We start from the raw sequence: 21,078 nt of genomic DNA, 5'->3' as shown, positions 1-21,078 counted from the left end.
TTTCCAACTCTGGGGTGACGTTGCTCTCATATTTTCACAGCAGACTTTTTACGGGGTGGTTTGCCATTGCCTTCCCCAGTCATCTACACTTTCCCCCCAGCAAGCTGGGTATTCATTTTTCCGACCTTGGAAGGATGGAAGGCTGAGTCAACCTCGAGCCAGCTACCTGAAAACACAACTTCCGCCGGGGATTGAACTCAGGTCGTGAGCAGAGCTTAGGACTGCAATACTGCAGCTTTAACACTCTGCGCCACGGGGCTGAGAAAGGTGGACTATAAATAATGTAAATAAACAAATAGTTAAGGACTGAAAGCACGATTGAGCTAAAGGAGGTGATTTTTCCTGATTTCCCCTTGTTACTGCAGCTCCCTATTCTTCGGTGCATTTTGCTTGCAAAGCTTTCCAGATCCTCAAGAGATGCATTTTGGGACAAAACAGGCTGCTTAGGGAAAGGGAGGGCAGGGAAAGCTCTCCAGCCATCTCATCCTGTGAACATTTCCACCGGATTCAACCTAAGAATTTGACATATTTTGGCTGACATTGGTAGCCAGCTGAAATTTGTGCTTGCCACTGACTCTGCATTCCCACCTGCCAAATGTAGGAGGAGCACGGACTTGTCGTTTACTACATGATGGCTCAGAAGCTAAGCAGGGCTCAGAAGCTAAGCAGAAGCTAAGCAGGGTCGACTCTGGCAACTACTTGGATAGGAGACCTCTTTGAAATACCAGCAGTCAGGAGGACAGGGGCAGGCTTTATTCAGCCACCTTTCCAAATATCCTCCAGGCCCTCAGTAGGGGCCAGTCACTAGAAGTCACCATGACTTCCAGGTGTGAAAACACACACACATACATATAAAAGAAGGAAGGAAGGAAGGAAGGAGAACTTTTTGCTACTTACCCAGCCGTCTGTGAGGTCAGGGAGAGCTCCTTGAACTTGAGATCTCTTTCTCCTGCAGGGAGAGGAGGGGTTCTCAGTGACCTCAGTATGAACTTGGACTGCGAGATTAAAGGATGCATTTGCCAGTGGTGACCAGACCAAGGACACTTGTGGATCTCTAGTGTGACACATAGCAGCCCCATGGTGCAGAGTGGTAAAGCTGCAGTACTGCAGTACAAGTTCTCTGCTCACGACCTGAATTCGATCCCAGCAGAAGCTGGGTTCAGGTAGCTGGTTCAAGCCTTCCATCCTTCCAAGGTTGGTAAAATGAGTACCCAGCTTGCTGGGGGGAAAAGTGTAGATGACTGGGGAAGGCAATGGCAAACCATCTTGTAAAAAAGTCTTTTCCCAGCTTGAGAAAAGCAAGGTTTTTTTCCTTCCTTTTTCTATCTTTTACCAAAGAAGGTAGGGCTGTACCATCGGTCCTGAGGGCTAAAAGAGGACAGGCAGTGACACTTGCCCTCTGGAGCACGGGGGCTCCAGCTAAAAATTCCTCCGGTCCAGAGTCTCAGGGGGCCAGGGTCTCAGGGTTCAGGTAGCTGGCTCAAGCCTTCCATCCTTCCAAGGTTGGTAAAATGGGGGGGGCGGAGTGTAGATGACTGGGGAAGGCAATGGCAAACCACCCTGTAAAAAAGTCTGCCGTGAAAATGTCCTGATGCGACGTTACCTCAGAGTCAGAAACAAATGGTGCTTGCATAGGGGAGTACCTTTACTAGTGTGACACAACATTTATTTACAGTGGAAGGATGTCTGTTTTTGGAACGAATCAGTTCTGCGGAAGAGAATAGTTGAAGTAGGTCTGAAAAATTAATATTTTATATTGCATGCTGTATTGAATGGCCAGTTCTGCTATGCTGTATGATCAGTGTTTCTTATTTTATGGCATTTGAGTGTAATGAGGCTTTGTATTTGCAATCATTCTCTCTTGAATATTATTAAAGAAATTTAGAACTAATATGGAAAATGTGCATTTTTCATGTTCTTTTCCTTCCCCTTCTAGGTGTGGTCACTGTAAAAACCTGGCTCCCACCTGGGAGAACCTCTCAAAAAAGACTTTTCCAAGCCGAATGGATGTCAAGATAGCAGAAGTAGATTGCACCATCGAACGCAATGTCTGTAACAAATACTCTGTAAGTGTGCATTGTTCCTTTTACATTGGGGTAATTTGGAAGGCAGCTGTAGGTTCTCTCTCAGAGGAGAAGGCAAACAAGTTTATTATGAGTACATGTGTGAAATCCATAGGCTGGGATTGAAAAAGCTTCTGTACATATATCAAAATTATACCAGCCCCTCCCCTCCCCCCCGCTATCAATTAATTTGGGGTGTGGTTTGCTAGCTGGTTTCAGAAGGGATATGTAGGACTTAATGCTTCACCCTTTGGATCGTAGCCATAGCCTTGATTCTCACCACGTCTTCCTGGAAACTGAACTACAGCCTGATCATCTTTCTTGCAAGGTACAACTAAATGACTGACATGTTGTGCGGCAAGATGGCTGTGGCCATGGTGGTGATGAACAAGAGCTCAGGTGTTGCTCTTGAGTGTCATCTGTGCAAGTACTGTGCAGTGCAGGGGCTAAAAACAGTGATTTTTCAGGTGATGCAGATGTAACCAGAAAAATAATGTAGCCTGAGGAGGCTGTTGTTGCTTTCTAACACTCTTTACATTTTGCTTTCCTCATGAAGGTGCGTGGCTACCCGACACTGATGCTTTTCCGTGGTGGGGAGAAAGTGAGCGAACACACCGGAGCAAGAGATCTTGAAACACTGCATAACTTTGTTTTGCGGCAGGCAAGGGATGAACTGTAAAATGTACCTGCTTGGATACCGCTGCCCTTGGCTGTGTCTGCCCAGTAAACATGGGAGTTGAATCATGGTAATGTTACCAGTTTTCCAGTAGTGGTTATTGGGAAACTGAATGTACTAAAGCGTGGTTATCTTCTGAGCATGTGTGTGTGTTTCCTACAGCCCTGCTGCGCTGGCTTTGAGGAAGGCTTGTAACAAGTAGTCACTTGTTCAGATTGAGAATATTTTCAGTATCGGTTTGCATTAATGAACTTCCTGTGTTGAAAAAAGTAAATTGTCTCTTTGAGACAAAAATAAGTGAGGAAAGGTTAAAATGAAAGGTGGTGGATTATTTTCATTTGTGGGTGAATCCAGTTTGAAAACTTGCATTCATGCAGCTCACAAAATTGCACATCGTAACTTCGATTGTACAGGTAAATTGGTACCCTTTAATGCATCTCATTCAGTTGCATATTCAGAAAGGAAGTTTAAAAAGGAAACACACACACACCCTTTAGGAAGATATTCCTGTTCAATTTGGGCTGCTTGATTTCTCTCGTCAGGAGAGACTGGCAAGGAAACATAATGGTACTCAACTGAATCATGCCATTTGTTAGGTAGTTTTCATCAAGTTCAAAAGCTGTGAGTCCCTTTTAGTCATTTGCAAAACAGTTTGGCTCCCTTCATGTATAATCAGCATTCTTTTAGCTGATCAAATAACAATGCCAAGATCTGAATTTTTTTTTTAAAAAAAAAAATCCCTGCTTGGAATCATAAGCCAGAATCGAGAGTTTTTAGAGGTACATCAGAATCCATGGCTTTATTATTCTCGATTGAGCAAAACGAAGAGCTCATGACAAGCCTTCTGTTGTCTTAAAGATTATTCAGGTACTGTGATGGAATCAGTGCAATCAGACTTCTCTGCAGAATCTTTCCACTTTTCATTTAGAACACATTCTCACTTGTTTCTCATGTTTCAGTTTAGGATGCTTTCCCTACTAGAATGGGCTTCTATGGTTTTCCCACTGCTGGGGGGGCCTGCTGAAAAGTGTAGCAGCCACATGGCAGATTTCCCTGCCTGATTCCCCAGCAAGGCCACCACCCCTCCCCTGGACTACCACTTTTGCAAGGGAAAAAAAATTAAAAATAAGCACTAGAATATTGTCGTATTGATACAACATTATTACAATACGTGTACTATCAGCTTCATTTCTTTAAAGCAAGTCTTTCATTTCAGAGATGCTTTTACACTAATGTCTCTGCAACAGAACATATGAAGCTGCCTTATACTGAATCAGACCCTTGGTCCATCAAAGTCAGTTTTGTCTACTCAGACTGGCAGCAACTCTCCAGGGTCTCAGGCTGAGGTTTTTCACACCTATTTGCCTGGACCCTTTATAGCTGGAGATGCCAGGGATTGAACCTGGGACCTTCTGCTTCCCAAGCAGATGCTCTACCATTGAGACACTGTCTCTCCCCAAAGAAGAAATTTGAGACTTACTTTCTTCTTTCAATGAAAACTGGGAATTTAGAGAACCTGGTAAACATATTGGTGTGTTGTTATATTGTATAAATTATATTCTAGAGCTGATTTTTTAAAAAGAAAAATTAAAAGTTAGCAAGGGGAGGAAATGGCTGCTGCGGGGATAGGGTTAGGGGGAATGGCTGCCACATGGGTGAGAAGCTCTGAATTTTCTCACCTACATTAGTAGCCGCTGAGGTTCTACTGCAGTCTTTCTAAAACTTCAGAGCAAATCTGGTTTAAGAAAGATTGGAGAAAAGCTGGGAAAACCCCAGGAGGGTGTACGAATGGACCATGATGCTGTGTGAAAGCGGGGAGAGGGAACCCACTCCCCCATACCATTGAACATGAGGCAGATAACCTATGCAGAAATGGCCTAGGACATAATGAAAGTATTCCGTGTAAGAGACAGATTCAAAGCCAAAGAATCTCAAGTGCAGGTACTCATAAAAAGTAAACCAGCAAACTAGTTTCCATAACTTAATTCTAGTTGTTTCATGAACATATATCGTCATTTTGGGAAGGAGTTGCAATTTGTTTGCATACAGACACTTATGTGTAGAAAGATGCTATTACTATGGGTACATTCACACTGCACTAAATAACGTGTTTTGCGACTGGATTTTTGCTGTTCTTACAAGTAAAAATCCAGTTACGAAATACATTATTTAGTGTCATGTGAATGCACTGTGTTTCTGTCTCAGGTGGGATGATACAACTTTCACTAGCCATGTCTACATTTTACTTGTTTGTACTGTAGTGCATTCTTTCCGAGGCCCAGGTCCTGCACAATTTTTTTAAGAGTGAAAGCTGGACATATGGCAGATGCATCAGATCACCCTGTAGATTTGTAGATTTCTGCCTTAAAGGGAGCCTTTATTCATGACGGCTTTTTTTTTTAAACCTTCTAATGAAGCACAGTTTCGTGAGCACGCTGAGATGTGACCCATGAGTTTCTTGTACAAAATCAAGTGGTACAATTGTTTACACACATACTTTCTGAATAAAATCTTTTTTTTTTTACAAAACCACCCCCCCTCTTTGTTTTGCTAAATGATAAAACTAATATATCTGACAGTTGCAATAAATTATAGCTTTTCATTTATTTACAATAAGTCTTATATAAATGCAAGTAGTCAAGGGGGGGTGGGGGAGGAGTGCACTTTTCTTGTCATTTATGCCTTGGGGAAATATTCCATTATATGGAACCAGGTCTAAGGCAATATATCATATACATTAAACCATTCATCATGGCTCAAAGAGATAGGCATCACTTTAAAATGTATAAACACATGAAAGAAGACAGGTTAATCCAATCCTCACCTCTACCTGGTCAGAATTTGTCTGTTTTTTCCGGTGGCCTGCTAGGCTAGAGTATTCAGTCATCCTATCAACAGTGGAAAGCTTATATATTCCGCCCCACAACTTTGCCTCTCTCTTTCTATGTTGCAAGACTGTACAGGAGAGCAACGAATAGCAGCCTTCTTTTGACACTGTCTTTTATTACTTGGGAGAATCCATTTTTGTCTCTCATCTCAGGGATGTCGCAAAGTTTTATGTTTTGAGAACTCTCACTTTTAACCCGTGTCTGGAGCACATCCACTAGGCAATGGTAGGGACTTAGCCAGGTGTCCACTTTACAGTTGAGTAGTTCGACATGCATTTTTGCTGTTCACTTGAGGCATACAAAGAGAGAGCAGTTATGGTGGCAGGATTTACAAAGTCATCAGAAGTAGCAACAGTGAGTAATACAAAAACTGCCTTGTGAAAAAATATACAAAGCAGCTTCTTGCTATCCAGTGAACAGTTGGACTGCTGGGAAGGCAGAAGGTATGGATGAGTAATCATTTGCTTGATAATCAGGCACCAAAGGCACATTTCAGTTACATTGTTCTGGGGGGGGGGGGGGGGCATGTAAGAATCCAGCAAAAGGTGAACTTGCTGTTAACAGCGTTTATTTATTTATTTTGCTTGAGCTTCCAGGAGAAAATCCAAGTGATATAATTTGCATGCCTTTACAGTTATGTTTGGAATAGCTTAGTTTGGCTAACGTGATCAGAGCTTGTTTCTTCCCCCTCATGAATTGTACATTTCTTGTCCTTGTGGCATGAAAATCCTCACTGAAAATCCTCACAGAATTTGATGAGTGTTTGCTTAGTGCAACTGAACTGAAGATCAAAGCAGGCAGGTGTGTATCTGTACCTTTTTGCTGTATTACTACGAGCCATACTTTACCATTCATGCAAGGTGTATTTTATTACCGTAGTCGTAAAACCAGAAGAGCCGCCATTGTGCAATCACTTTAGAAGCGAGTAAAGTACAGCTGGAGTTCCTTGGAGTTTTGCTTATTGCTCCTTAAGGCACGATACTAGTCTAGAAGCACCTGATTTTCTGTTTGAGGCACTGGATGAAAGTTACTAAATACAGCATATTGAGTCAGTCTTGTCAGTGACACCCACATGCTCTTACCACCATATTCCTGTATTTTTTCAAAATGACATTGGAGTTGTCATCAAAGTAAAGGACTGATATTGCATGAAGTTTCGTTGGAGCACAGCATGGCTTAGGAACATACTTGGGATTCATAAGATGAACCTGTTTAAGAAAAGAAAAACTGCCAGTCTCATTTGTCGTTGTAGCCTATTTTTTTTTAATCTTTCCTGTTTTTATCTTCATAGCTACCCTGAGAGGTGCAGATTAGTTATTTCCCTTCCTTAGTCCACTTTACCTCCTTTTTTCATGATGGATATATATATAAATACAAAAATATATACTACAGTACATAAAAAATTTAAAATCTTACACTGAAAGAGAGAAAGCTAAACTGGTCTCTGTTCCTAAAATTACTGATCCTATGATCAGTAATTTTAGGAAATTGATGTTCTTGAAAATCCTAGATTCATATTCTCATTTTAGGCAAGATTTCCTAAACCCTAAAAGGGTTGCTGTGAAGCCAAACAACTGTTCTCAGCTCCACAGAGGGAAAGTGGGATACAAAATTAAAATTCCCAAATCTACATCTCCTATCTTAGGTTGATACTTCCCTCTTACTGCCCCTCTCAGGTCTCTACTACTTACTACCTGGTTGACAACAGCTTACATTGATTGGCTAGAATTAGAATCCTGAGTATATACTGCAAGTTCTTTTTCTTGGGCACTGTAACATACCCAATGCATATGCTGGGGAAATCATTATTTCTCTTGTCTCCCCTTCCATCAATCTCATACTGCTAATATATAAGACAGAGATGAAATGAAGCTTCTTCCTCCTCCTCCTCCTCCCCCCAAACATTACCAACTCTACTTTGTAGAACACTGGCAATGAACTATATAATTACTGTTGTGGGCTAGACTTAAATTTTATGCTTACCAAAGTTTGTACAATGGCATGATTGGTGGCATTCATGTGAGCGTTAAGTGGGAAGGAACATTCTCCATCACAGTAGTTTGCTGCATAGCCCTTTGGTGCAATTATCCAGTCCTTAAGTACAAAAACATTATATATATTATATGTATCTCGTATAATTAATGCTGGGTGGTTTTCTTAATAGATGTGCACACTTTCAGTAGTAAACCATCAGAACTCTTTGTGTCAAATTATAGGTTATCATTATATTATGAAGGTCTGGTATTTTTGTTATACTTAAAATAACTATCAGATTTTCTGGCATTGATACAGTGTAAGAGGGAAGCACAAATTGTACTGATAACTCCTTATATAGCCACTAAAGCCCTCATTAATTTCAGCAAGTCTTGGCTGTTGCAGGTATAGGATATTAAAGGTATGATTTAGAGTCTCATTGAATTCCCTCCCATGTACATGCAGAATTCCCATCTGTCAACTCCCCTTGTCTGTTTCTCTTCCATGTGCAAATAGTTGCATGTACTCAGCAGCACATACAGGATACAGTCTGGATCATGCCCATGAATACTTCCCTATACTTGGTCACTACTGTATATTTTTACAGGCTGGCCTATGATGGGTTTAGTACTTGATGCAACATACCAGGGTGTTGTAAAGTTTCAGTTGCCATCTAGAGTCATGGCAAACCATTCACAATTAGTGTACAAATCCACTGAAACTCTTTCAATGCACACATTAAATTAAAATCATTTCACTGCTGTCCAACTCCAGCAGCGGGAGAACCATGCAGAGTTTAAATGCTGTGAATAGGAGCCAACCTAAAGACTGCTTTGGCTAACACATATTTTAGGGAAAACACACTGCCACATCATATATACTGGGACATGCAAAGGCATAACAGCAAAGAGGTTAAAATGGAAGAGATCCCCATTCTCTCTGATCACCAGGGCGCCCTTATTAAGAGCAAGGAAAAGAGGAAACGATTCTTGTTCTTTATGAATTAAATCATAAGGATAAGCCTCAACAAGGTAATAGAGAAATTAAAAGAGGAAATAGGTAAATTTTAAACAAGAATTATGAAGTGTCAGAGATTAATGGGATGCTGTTATCTTAACTATCCAAATAAGAAAATACCTATGGGTCTGGGAGAATTCCGCTAGCTATTGAACCACTGTAAACATAGACTGATTCCCCACTAGCCTTATGCCGCTCTCACTCTCCTCTTCTCTGCGGGGCTTCCGTTGGATTTCACACTATCTGCCCTGGGGCTGCAACTTGCTCCGCCTCTTTTGCGCAGCAAACAAGATCCTCTAAAAGCCAGTTTCTGTTGCAGGTATACAATATTAAAGGTATGATCTACTGTCCCATTGAATAGTGTGAAATCCAACGGCAGTCCCATGGAGAAGAGGAGCTTGAGAGCGGCTTAAAGCTAGTGGGGAATCAGTCAAATATGCAGTATTTCAAACTACAATTTTGATGGTATTTGATAATGGGGGGGGGCACATTTTTAGGAAGAACGGATCCAGAACTGTATGGTTTTTGGATGCAAAACACAATATAGTATGATTCTGCTGAACCCCAAAACAGTACTTTAGGGATTTTCAAATACTATAGCAACAAAGGATTATTAAGATTATATGTCTGCTGCCCAGGGAACTAATGTGTTTAGTGCAAATCAGCCAATGCACTGATCTTAACAAAATGGCTTACAAAAAAAATTAGACTAGAATTTTAAACCAAAATTACTTACTATAAAATAGAGGTAGAAATGTTTGTCAGTATTGTGACCATTGTTTTAGGAATGTGTCTATGGAGCAAGAAGCAAACATACCTGCCATCCCAGGTCCTGGAAGCTAACATAAAGTTCATGCTTTCTGCAAGCTGTTTTTAAATCGCTGCTGTTGTAATCTGTTAGGAAACGTAAGAAAGAGAGAGAATGCATAAAATTGGTGTCTTGGAAACTCTTAGCATCAGTGTTGCTGAAGACATTTTGTGGCCCTAAGTTTAAATTACTACCAAGTCTTTTTCATGCTGCTCATTTCAATCAGCTTATCTGACAGACAGGATGTTCATCCCTCTTCTTCCTTCAAGGCTAGATGGTTTTGAATGTAGCATAGTAGGAAAGTGGTGGATGGAGTCACCATGAGATGCACAGTAGAGAGCTTATTAGATTGTTCTTTCTCCCCTTGGGGAAAGATGGTTCTTAAGATCCCCTTGGTTGATGTCAGAGGCTGGTATCCTACCACTCTACTCAACAAAATCGAAACAGATTAGGACCTTTCACATATCGTGCCCACTAGTATGAATTGTTCTCTGTTTGTCAAAGTTCTGTTTGAATTAAAGAAGTACTGAACATGTTATTGGACAAGAGGTTTTAACTAGCATCAACAGCCATGTACAGACAACCTCTTCCTACTGCACACTGACTGAGTGTGCCGGGAGGGAGAGTACGCACAACTGTTGGCCTTGCCCTGTCTCCACAATTGCCTGGTTGTCTGCAGAGTGTGACTGTGCAAAGACAATGGCAGTGCAACCCCACCCCTTCCTTATGGGTGGGGCCAGTGCACTTGTGCTTGCTTTCCCTCCCCACATGGAACTAATATGTATTTCCCAACTCCAGGCTGCCACGTTCTTGTTCACATAAAGTACTAGTAATTATGGAATCCACCAAGATACCACTCCATTGCCTTACTCCAGGCTGCCACGTTCTTGTTCACATAAAGTACTAGTAATTATCTCTCTCGGCTTGGCTTCGCGAACGAAGATTTAAGAAGGGTGCAATAGTCCACGTTTGCTGCAGGCTCGCTGGTGGCTGACAAGACCAATGCGGGACAGGCAGGTCCGGCCACAGTGGCTGCAGGGAAAAGTCTGATTTGGGGTTGGTGCTGTAGCAGTGCGATTCTTCCTCAATCTCCTTTTGTCCTCAAGACCAACTATGCGTGCGTTCTCAAAGGAAGAGACAGCCTGGTGGATGGTGTGCCTCCATGCTTTGCGATCTGAGGCTAGGTCAGACCACTGGTGATTATGGAATCCACCAAGATACCACTCCATTGCCTTACACAGTTTGAGTGGATCTTTTAAACAGCTGCATTTGTGAGTCAGGATGGTTATAAATGCTACCCACTAGTCTTCATATTTCACTAACAGTTTCATAGCTGAACTGACTTCAGTGGACGGAAAAAAGGTATAACTCTGCTTCGGATGGCACTATCACTTACCTTAATGCAAGGAGGGTTTTTTTTTTTAATTTTTACTCGTCAGCAGCCTTTTAAAGGGGAAGAATCATCTTAAATTTGGATCCAAATCTATACAAATACTTGAGAGAGGCAAGAGGGCCTGCAGCTCCATCACACAACTCAAAAGTGCTGCCAGCGTGCACTTTTCCTTAATGCTTTCTGGCTAAGCCAGAAAATGAAAAGGGAGAGAAAGCCCAGTCAGCTACAGAAGGGGCTGGAAGCAACTTGTGCAAATGCATAGTGTGTGTGTGGGGGGGGGGGGGGGGTGTACCCTATTCCTTTGTGCCTTCTGACTCTGGATCAGCTGGGCCAGTAAACAGTCAGTCCTGGGGGCCATGGTTGCTGTGGCAATGGAGCCATCCAAATTTTGTATCTTAGGGTGGGGGCACTGGGAAGAAGAGGATGATGATGATCGTGGTGATGATACTGGATTTATACCCAGCCCGTCACTCTGAATCTCAGAGTGGCCAACAATCTCCTTTTCCTTTCCTCTCCCACAACACACACTCTGTGAGGTAGGTCGGGCTCTCACAAGAAGCTGCCCTTTCAAGGGCCGCCCTGCAAGAGCTATGGCTATGGCTAACCCAAGGTCATTCTAGCAGCTGCAAGTGGAGAAGTGGGGAATCAAACCCGGTTCTCCCAGATGAGAGTCTGCTCTGTGCACTTAACCACTGGAGGAGAATATTGCTGGCTGGCTCAGCTCTTTTTTTTTTTGGGGGGGGGGGTCTTAAATTCATCTATTTTATGTATAGTTGCCTCCCTCTTTTTTAGAATTGTCTTATATTCAAGGTCATCTTCCTTTCACGTAAATATGACACTGGTCATGCCGCATACAGTGCTTAGAGGATGAGGCAAATTTTTAGGTGCAGCTGTTTGGACAGGAAAATATTATTTCCACAAGTCTCTATGGAACTTTTAATGATTCTGGCTTGAAAACTAAATGCAGATATTTATTTTAAAGAAAAAGCCTAATGCTAAAAGCCCATCCAAGGGACTGTAACTTAATAACTGGGTACAGTTAGCAATATGGTTCTCCAGCCTTCTACCTCAAAACTACAAGAAATTAAGAATAGGTTGTTTTTTTATAAAAAAAGAGAGAGAACTGTAAGCAGTCCGGGATTTAGTTTTTTCAGTTTTAAAAGATTGTATGTCAGGCATTAAAATAGATTTCCTACAATCAAAAAAATTAACTAAGTTATACTAGAAAATGCTGTTCTCTGGCTTGTGTAAATATGCCCTCCCTCCCACCAGTAATTTTGTATTAAAAACTGGATGAGTTTTCTACATAAACTTTCCGCTTTGAACTTGAGACCTTTGTATTTGACCAGATAGAATGGATTGTTTGGGGTGAGGGGGTTTCAGTTCAAACTACGATCTGGAGAATTAACATGGTGTGGATCAGACTGTAGATGGAAAATCCTGCACAGTACTTCATGCAAAATTTTAGAAATCAGGTCTAAGCTTAATAAAACCAGCATTTTGCCCCCAAGGCTTGGCTGGATCCATTTTGTATTAGTTGTAACAGAATGAGAATTAAAAGCTAGAAAATTATTTTTAAAAATTCAACAACTGATTAAATTTTAAACCTGCCTATAAAATATTAATGAATATAGGTCTGTAATTTATTTTAATTTCAATAAAACTTTGCAGAATCCTCATGTTCTTGTGGTACGATTTAAGTATTATTTGATGCAGCAAAAGAACAAAATGTGAGTTTGCAGCCTGCCAATGCGAGAGGTCCTGGATTTCTTTTTATTTACCTCTCAGTGCTAGATAAACGGGTTACATTCTTTTTTTAATCATTCTATTTTTTTAATTAAACTTTTAAAAAAAGGTTACATTCTTAAGAACAGCCTATTTAGTCTCATGTATTTAACCATAAAGATAAATGTCACCTGAATATAACAAAACTGCTCCTATCTGTATTTTCCCTGTCTAGAGAATTCCTATATCATTTAAGATTAGTCCAAAGAAAGTCCACAGTATACAGAATGCTGCTGAAGGCTATGGAACGGGCCATTCAGCTATAACACCTCAAACATTCTGCATGAAAATATATCCATCTTATCTTCAAAAATCCCTGTTCTTTCCTTCATTGTTCTCTGCAGTAGCTGGTCTTGCTCTCAGAGGCATCTGCATTGTTACTTTCCCTCTCTTGTCTTCCTTCCTTCTTTCCTTCCTGAAAGACAACTGGACTTAAAACGGCCCACTTGCTAACTGAATAATGCTGGGCACTTGGGCACCAGCAGGGTATTCTGCCTCTCATCCCAATTCAAGGTCTTTGAATAGATGGTTGTTGATCTCACTAGCACTCCATTAGTTGATTTACCACAGTTTAAATCCGTGGCTGTAAAAACTGCTGTGCAAGCTACATCAGATCACTTATCTTCTGCATCCCTCTCCCTAAACAAAATTTCAAGATCCACCATTGCCTGAAGCCCCCTTGTCGACTATTGGTTTTAAAGCTTTGATTTGAAATTGCTAAGTTAAGCTTTGAGGTAAAAGAAAACGTTAAAAAAAATAGCTTGAAAATTCAAAATGCATCAATGGGAATTTATTTAGAAGAGGAACAGGGAAATAAAGGCCAAAATCTTTTTGACCTCAAATATGCTATTCTTGAACTCTCTTGTCCTAGATCTGCCATATGACCTTGACCAAGGTGCCTGATTCTCCCCCCTTCCCACCCCCGACTCATTGTCTGCAAAATGGAGGTTAGGCCATCCCTGCAGATAAGACTTGGCTTGCTAGCATCAAAATATTCAGTGTCATTGTGCTACATTACGTTGGCACCACCCCAAAACTCTTCAGAGAGCCAGTTTGGTGTAGTGGTTAAGTGTGCGGACTCTTATCTGGGAGAACCGGGTTTGATTCCCCACTCCTCCACTTGCACCTGCTGGAATGGCCTTGGGTCAGCCAGAGCTCTGGCAGAGGTTGTCCTTGAAAGGGCAGCTGCTGAGAGAGTCCTCTCCAGCCCCACCCACCTCACAGGGTGTCTGTTGTGAGGGAGGAAGGTAAAGGAGATCGTGAGCCGCTCTGAGACTCTTCGGAGTGGAGGGCGGAATATAAATCCAATGTCTTCTTCTTCTTCTTCTTCTTCAAGCCGAATTCAGTCTTGTAGGGTTTCAGCCAGAACTTTGCCCCATCCTGTTGTAACTTTCAACAGCCTAATCTATTGAATACCTTCTGTTACACATGATTCACCGTTCACTGCTTATCACCACTGACAACACTGTTTCTCAAATTTTTGGGGAGAGGGTGCTTTAACTTCAAAATAATGTATTAAAGCCTTTATCTGAAACGGCTAAGTTAAGCTTTGAGGTAAAAGAAAACGTTAAAAAAAATAGCTTGAAACAACAAAATTGCTAGTTATGTTGCTTCCCTTCTTAATTTTCTGTCATCTGAAGTGTGGTTGTAGTCAGAAAGAAAATGACCATATAAAAGTGGCAATTCTGTGCTCATTATAACTGCACTGTCCAGGCCTTTGAGTTATCGCCTGCCTTCACTGCAGTAAAAACTTTATAGTGAGTGGCAGGGAGAGGCAGGGAAAATCTATATTGCCTTAGACATCACCAACACAAGATATCAACTAAGTTACAGTTGTATAATAAAAAAAAAATGGACTGGTGCACACATTATGCAAGTGCTTATTATATCAAAGCTACAAGAGAGGAACAAATTACACTAGATCTGAATCTATTCCTGTAATTATTGAATAAACAAATTGACTTTCTGGCAGATAATGGATTATAATAGTATTCTGTGCTGCTTGATACGTGTAGCTGGATCAGGGTTGTTATCGAAAGACAGCAGTTCCAGCAAAGCAAGGCATACATTTTTAAATATATTAAATAGCAGGAAAAGAGGAAGTTCCCACATGAGATGGACTGACACAATCAAGGAAGCCAGGGGCCTCAAAGGTCTCAGCAAGGCAGTTAACAATGGGACATTTTGAAGGTCATTAATTCAAGTAGTCTCCATAAGAAGTGTTAAATAGTGGGTTCGATACATGAGGACACTGGTTGCAGTTGATTACAGCTCTTCATTAGTGAAGAGCTGTAATCAACTGCAATGAGCGTCCTCATGTATCGAACCCACTATTTAACACTTCTTATGGAGACAGCATGGTAATAGGCAGCTAAGACTGGAGAATTGGGCCAACGGGGCCAACTATATACACTCTAAAGTTCCCACGCTAGAATGTCATTGGGTTGTTTGAACCAGCAGGGGGCTGGCGATTGGTTGGGGGAAGCAGGGATTTGGATCTTGCTTCCCACTGTTTCCCTTTCCCCAAGCTCAGTCCTAAGGCTCCAATGAGCCAGGCGTCCACATACCCAACAAGAAGTGACCTGATGGCACTTAACACACAAAAATACAGAGCATTTCATAGCTTTACATGTGTACCGGATTCGTTACAAAGTGCTGGTTATTACCTTTAAAGCCCTATATGGTCGAGGACCTGCCTACCTTAGGGACCGTCTCTCCCTGTATGAACCCCAGAGAGCACTGAGGTCACCTGGGAAAAACCTGCTGAACATTCCCGGGCCGAAAGAGGTGAAGTTACAAAGCACCTGCAACCGAGCTTTCTCTACCATGGCTCCACGCCTGTGGAACCAACTTCCAGAGGAAATGCGGGCCCTGCGGGACCTTGAACAGTTCCGCAGGGCCTGCAAGACTACCCTCTTCCGGTTGGCCTTCACCGATTAAGAGGGAAACTGCTAAAGAACTCGCCATCATAAATGTAAACGTAATCATACCACCAGTATATATTTTATTAATTTTATTAATTTTAGAATTTTAATTAGAATTTTAATTAAACTGTCAATGTAGTAGTTTTATTGATTGTATGATTAATGTATGAAATAATGTTGTTAGCCGCCCTGAGCCTGCTCCGGCGGGGAGGGCGGGATACAAATAAAAATTGTTGTTGTTGTTTGATAGCTTTAGCAAAATTAAAATCCCCTTTCCCTGTAAGTTTGAGCAGCATAATAGCTGCTTTGCCACTCTTATTTGTAATTTATGCAACCGCTTTCCTTCTTGATCCTGAAGCAGTAGCCCTTCTGCCCTCTAATGAAGGAGGAACTACAGAGAAACTGTGTTCAATAATGCTAAAAAATCATGCAAATAATATTTTTTACAATACAATATCTACAGCCCGAGCTTGAATTCTGTGATGTATTAAATGTATTAATCAGGACCCCGAAAAGGAAAGTTTTCTTGTATGAGTGTGAATAACTAGACCAACAGAATTATCCTTAAGTGGAATAAGATTGCCTGATGAAGGGCTACGCTCTGAAACGCGCCAAAGACATCCGGAAATCACGTATATTTCAGGAGGCTTCTATACATCAGATTATACCTATTTGGGAATACTGCCAGCAAGATACCTGGAGGAAAATTCCCTGCCACATCTCAAGGACATTGTTTATAACTGAGTCTTTTGGACTTTTGATACTTGTTATTGGTTTGTTATGTGTTGTAGATATTTTATAAATATTATTTGCATTATTTTGTAGCAATATTGAACGCAGTTTCTCTGTAGTTATTCCTTAGGATTTTCACTACTGTTTCTCTTTTTTTTCATTTGAGTACTCTAATGAAGGAGGCCATCAGCTGAACTTGGAATTTTAAATATATATATATTTAAAATATTTATTCAAGGATATTCACCCAGCCAAAGGCTGTCTCTCTGCCTCCTCTGAAAGCGCAGTGGTGTGCGTGCTCTCTCCCTCTCTCTAACTCCCAAGATATGAACCTAGCTCAGCTCACAGAAGTTTCCCCCGCTAAACTGTTTCCTACTTTGCCTCTGTTGGTCTGGTCCTATCTAGGTGGCTTATTGATTCTTTCACCTATTGCAGCTTTTATTTAATGGTTATGAAAGGGAAGGGATGCATTTAATCCGTTGTTTGTTTGAGAATACAGTAAGTTATGGATCTGGAGGGGGGGGAAAAACCAGGAGCTTGTTATGAAAGAAGAGGACAGTTTAAGTAAAATAATAACTCATTCTACAAATGGAGAAGTACTTTTTTCACAGACCAGGAACAGATGCTAACACAATCCAGCAAAAACGTATGTCAGAAGGAGAGTGTCAGTTAATCATAAGGCACAAGGACCGGTCAGCAAATGGAAAATGTTTGCTTTATTTCCATCAATATTTCAGAGATTTTTCCAGCCAGCTGCAATGCAGTGCTAAATAACATCAAGGTTCAAACTCCCAGCCACATAACTCAACAAACACCATAATAATCAAATAGGACTGAGACACTTCATTTTAATGTGAAGGGGGAAGGAGATATTGTAATAATAAATGCAACTCTTCAAGACGGCGGCATCCAGCATTTGTGGGGAGGGTCAAATATGAAAATATTGACACGACAGAGGTGTTCCGGGTTAGTAGAAAGGCTGACGGAGGACTTAAGATCTCCTTTGTCTTGGATGGAGTTACACTCCCCTTGAAAAACCAGGTCTGCAGACTGGGAATGCTGCTTGACACAGTGGTACCTTAGAAAATCAGCTGGCTGCTGTGGTTTAGAGAGTTTTTGCCCAGCTTTGGCCTGGTACACCAGCTTAATCTGATCTAGCCACAGTGATCCATGCTTTAGTTACATCTGGACTGGACTACTGCAGTGTGCTCTGCTTGGGGCTACCCTTGAAGCGCGTTGGGTGCTACAGCTACTGCAGAATGTTAAATCTAGACTGCTGGTCGGGGCCGGTTACCGGGATCATGTGACCCCAATTCCACAGCAATTAGCCTGGCTTCTGATCTGCTCCTGAGCCAAATTCAGGGTGTATGTTTATTATTATAATGGTCCTTAGACCAGTCATGCAAAAGGAAAATACAAATATATAAGGTTCCAAATTAAAAAAAAAAGTTTAACATTTTATCTAAAGTCTAGTTACCATAACTGTCTACTATCGAACTACCATGCAATAATTCAAGGTGTTGGTTTTGACCTTCTAAGCCCTACATGGCTTGAGACTGGGGCATCTGAAGGACCATCTTCTCCCATATGTTCCTGCCCAGGAATTAAGATCACAGGGGGAGGCCCTCTTGACAGCCTCATCAACCAAAGAAGCTTGTCTGGTGGGCATCTTCAGTGGCAGCCCTATGGTTTGGAACCATCTCCCCATGGAGGTGCTCCTGGCCCCTTCACTCTCAATTTTTAGAAGGCAGCTGAAGATAGTTTTATTCTTGATGGCACTTGATTAGTTCTCCTCAGGGGTGGAATTCTAGCAGGAGCTCCTTTGCATATTAGGCCACACACCCCTGATGTAGCCAATCCTCCAAGAGCTTACAAGGCTCTTTTTTGTAAGTTCTTAGATGATTGGCTACATCATGGAGGTATGGCCTAATATGCAAAGGAGCTCCTGCTAGAATTCCACCCCTGGTTCTTCTGTTTACCAGCAGTTTTAAATTACCGATTTTAACTTAGAGGGTTTTATGTATTTTGTTATTATTTACATTGTGAGCCACCTTGAGCCCCAAAAGGTAAAGGCTGCTAATAAATGATTTAAATAAATCAAAGTTTACCAGCAGAGCCCATCTTCTGCCCATGCACATGCTTTCCCTGCTGTGACCCCCACCTTATGGACTGATCTGCCCTATGAGGTCAGGGAAATTCCCACTCTCCGGGCTTTCTGCAAACTATGCAAAACACAGTTATGCAAAACTGAACTATTCAAGAGGGCTATTCTGCGTAACTAATAGGGTTAAACTGTACAAAATGTTTCACGAACTTACTTGGATAAATGATTAGAGACTGCAGTCTGCACTGCTGCGTTCAGCTTATTGTAAATAGGATCTTATTTATGTAATTTTTGCCATGTTGATTTTTATGCTACGCTTCAGTTCTTTCTGGTGGTTGCAGACTTCTAAAATCCCTATATGTTGGTTATTGAATGTCCCATTCTGTTGACTGTACCGACTCACTCTGTGTAATCCATTTTGAAGACTCCCCTCCCCTGAGAAAGGTGGACCATAAATAATGTAATATATGTCACATATAATTCAAGATTTCCTTACTAAGTCCCAGGGTCTTTTTTGGTTTTAAACACCCCCCCCCCAGCAGGAACTCATTTGCATATTAGGCCACACCCCCTGTCGCCATTGTTTCATACAGGGCTTTTTTTGTAGGAAAAGCCCAGCATGAACTCATTTGCATATCAGGCCACATCCCCTTGAGGCCAAACCAGCCAGAACTGCATTCCTGTGCGTTCCTGCTGGGGGGGGGGGGGGGGAAGCCCTAAGTCCATTTCACTTGTCTGACTCTCCAACTTTATTGGCAAAATCCCCTCTGTTTTTTTTTTTAAAGGTAAAAGCAATTCAAAAGGGCTACAGAAATAGTAATCATTAATCTTCCAAACGATATTTTATTTCCACATGACCTAGCAGGCATTTAAGAAGTTACCTGTGCTGCTGGATACTCTGGAAACATCCTGAGGCTGGGTGGAACGGTTCCGACTCTGCTGCCTGTGCGTGCCGGGGGCTGACCTCGCTGTTCGAACATGAACCTCACTCACTTTGAAAAAGGCCACCATGAAAGGCTGTTTGTCAGAAGGGCCATCTCGACCTATTAAGCCTGCTTCTCTGGGGTTTATACTGAGGCCTATAAATTAAGCACACACACAAACCCAAAAAAATCCATGAGTTATAAAAAGAGCACAGTAATTCTGAACAACTCTTTTGAGCAATGTAGCATCTTTCCTACAAGTAGAATATGAACATATGAAGCTGCCTTATACTGAATCAGACCCTTGGTCCATCAAAGTCAGTATTGTCTTCTCAGACTGGCAGTGGCTCTTCAGGGTCTCAAGCTGAGGTTTTCACACCTATTTGCCTGGACCCTTTTTTGGAGATGCCGGGGATTGAACCTGGGACCTTCTGCTTCCCAAGCAGATGCTCTACCACTGAGCCACCGTCCCTCCCCAAATGCTCTTGCCCTGTCCTTTCCCCTTCTCCATTCCTTCTCCCCGTCGTTAATATATGATATTCTAATTTGCAAAGAAAGTTCACGGACTGGATAGCATCTTTTAAGGTATCTCCAGTTAAAAGGATCTTGGTATCTGCCTTCAGCCATGAAGAACCACTGTCACTCACAGCAAACAGCACCAAACTAGATGGAATAATGGTCTGAGAGTCAGTGTAAGGTGCTTTCAAAGGTTCACATGTTCTATTTCCATCAGAGAAATCTTCCACTGGAATGATCTCTACCTGAAGCCAGTAAAAGGTATTCTCCCAACATGCTTGGTTCTAATGGCCTAATCAAGGGGGTTTTTTGTAGCAGGAACTCCTTTGCATATTGGGCCACACACTGCTGATGTAGCCAATGCTCCTGGAGCTTACAGTAGGCCCTGTACTAAGAGCCCTGTAAGCTCTTGGAGGGACTGGCTACATCAAGGGTGTGTGGCCTAATATGCAAAGAAGTTCCTGCTACAAAAAAAGCCTGGGGCCTGATGTCAAAAGGCAGTGTGAGAACTCACTCACCGATGTTCAAGTTCCTTTCCCTAACAACATTAAACCCCACAGGGACATAACCTGCTATACATTTTGGTGTAACATCAGCACCAGGTTCCCTAGGAGATCTGCAAACTTGTTTGAGAGGCATAAAAAACTGAGCTGAGGTTGGAACCCACTGGGGAAGAGCTCAAGTGCTAGAAAGCACTTCCACAGTCCCAATACACGAAGAACTGTGATTTTTTTTCAATGTAGCTCCACTAGATTCCTTGGCAAAAATAACCCCCAATATCCACACGTCAGGCATTCCCAGAGTTTCACACCCACAAGCATGGGACAAGCCATTGACAGGGAACAGGTTTTAATCTGAGCCTCTGGATCCAGAGCTCAGCCATCGCATCCCAGCTGCATGTTTGGCTGCATTAGTCAGACCATCACATCACAGCTGAATGCTATAAACACAGCTTCCAATTAATGACTAGGTCATTGGCCAGATGTCTCAAGTATGTTTTCCTGTTACCTACCATCCCTGGTCACCACGCTCATCTGGAGTCCCAAGTTGTGCTGGGGGTTTATCACCCACATGTTACTGGTGGCAGTGATGTCAAACTCTAGCCAGCCTTCTTCTGAGGCCCAGACCGCTCTGGTATCCAGCAAAAACAGATTGGAATCTCTGAGAAAGGAAAAGTAGGGGGAAAACCTCAAAAAGTAGAAACTCGGAAACATGAAGAATACGACACTATTATTCTCATCCAAATTTCCTATTTGCTTTCGTCATTCCAGTACA

The 21,078-nt window shown here is 41.9% G+C and overlaps 2 protein-coding genes across 2 annotated transcripts in view; one reads left to right on the top strand and one right to left on the bottom strand.

Annotated features, from left to right (window-relative positions):
- TXNDC5 (thioredoxin domain containing 5) overlaps nt 1-5,259 on the top strand; it is a 29,184-nt gene extending 23,925 nt beyond the window's left edge. The window contains exons 9-10 of the mRNA XM_060244197.1: nt 1,937-2,066; nt 2,620-5,259. Coding sequence (XP_060100180.1) covers nt 1,937-2,066; nt 2,620-2,742 — 253 coding nt within the window. The 3' untranslated portion in view covers nt 2,743-5,259. The remainder of the gene's footprint in view (nt 1-1,936; nt 2,067-2,619) is intronic.
- Nucleotides 5,260-5,322: 63 nt separating this feature from the next.
- BMP6 (bone morphogenetic protein 6) overlaps nt 5,323-21,078 on the bottom strand; it is a 134,348-nt gene continuing 118,592 nt past the window's right edge. The window contains exons 3-7 of the mRNA XM_060244361.1: nt 20,816-20,964; nt 19,246-19,443; nt 9,436-9,512; nt 7,611-7,721; nt 5,323-6,835 (exon numbers count right to left, since the gene is read on the bottom strand). Of these exons, the coding sequence (XP_060100344.1) occupies nt 6,686-6,835; nt 7,611-7,721; nt 9,436-9,512; nt 19,246-19,443; nt 20,816-20,964 (685 nt within the window). The 3' untranslated portion in view covers nt 5,323-6,685. The remainder of the gene's footprint in view (nt 6,836-7,610; nt 7,722-9,435; nt 9,513-19,245; nt 19,444-20,815; nt 20,965-21,078) is intronic.

The sequence above is a fragment of the Heteronotia binoei genome, chromosome 7 (genome assembly GCF_032191835.1).
Source record: "Heteronotia binoei isolate CCM8104 ecotype False Entrance Well chromosome 7, APGP_CSIRO_Hbin_v1, whole genome shotgun sequence".
Taxonomy (NCBI): domain Eukaryota; kingdom Metazoa; phylum Chordata; class Lepidosauria; order Squamata; family Gekkonidae; genus Heteronotia; species Heteronotia binoei.
The sequence above is the reverse complement of the archived record's forward strand: the minus strand, read 5'-3'. Positions and strand labels throughout refer to the sequence as shown.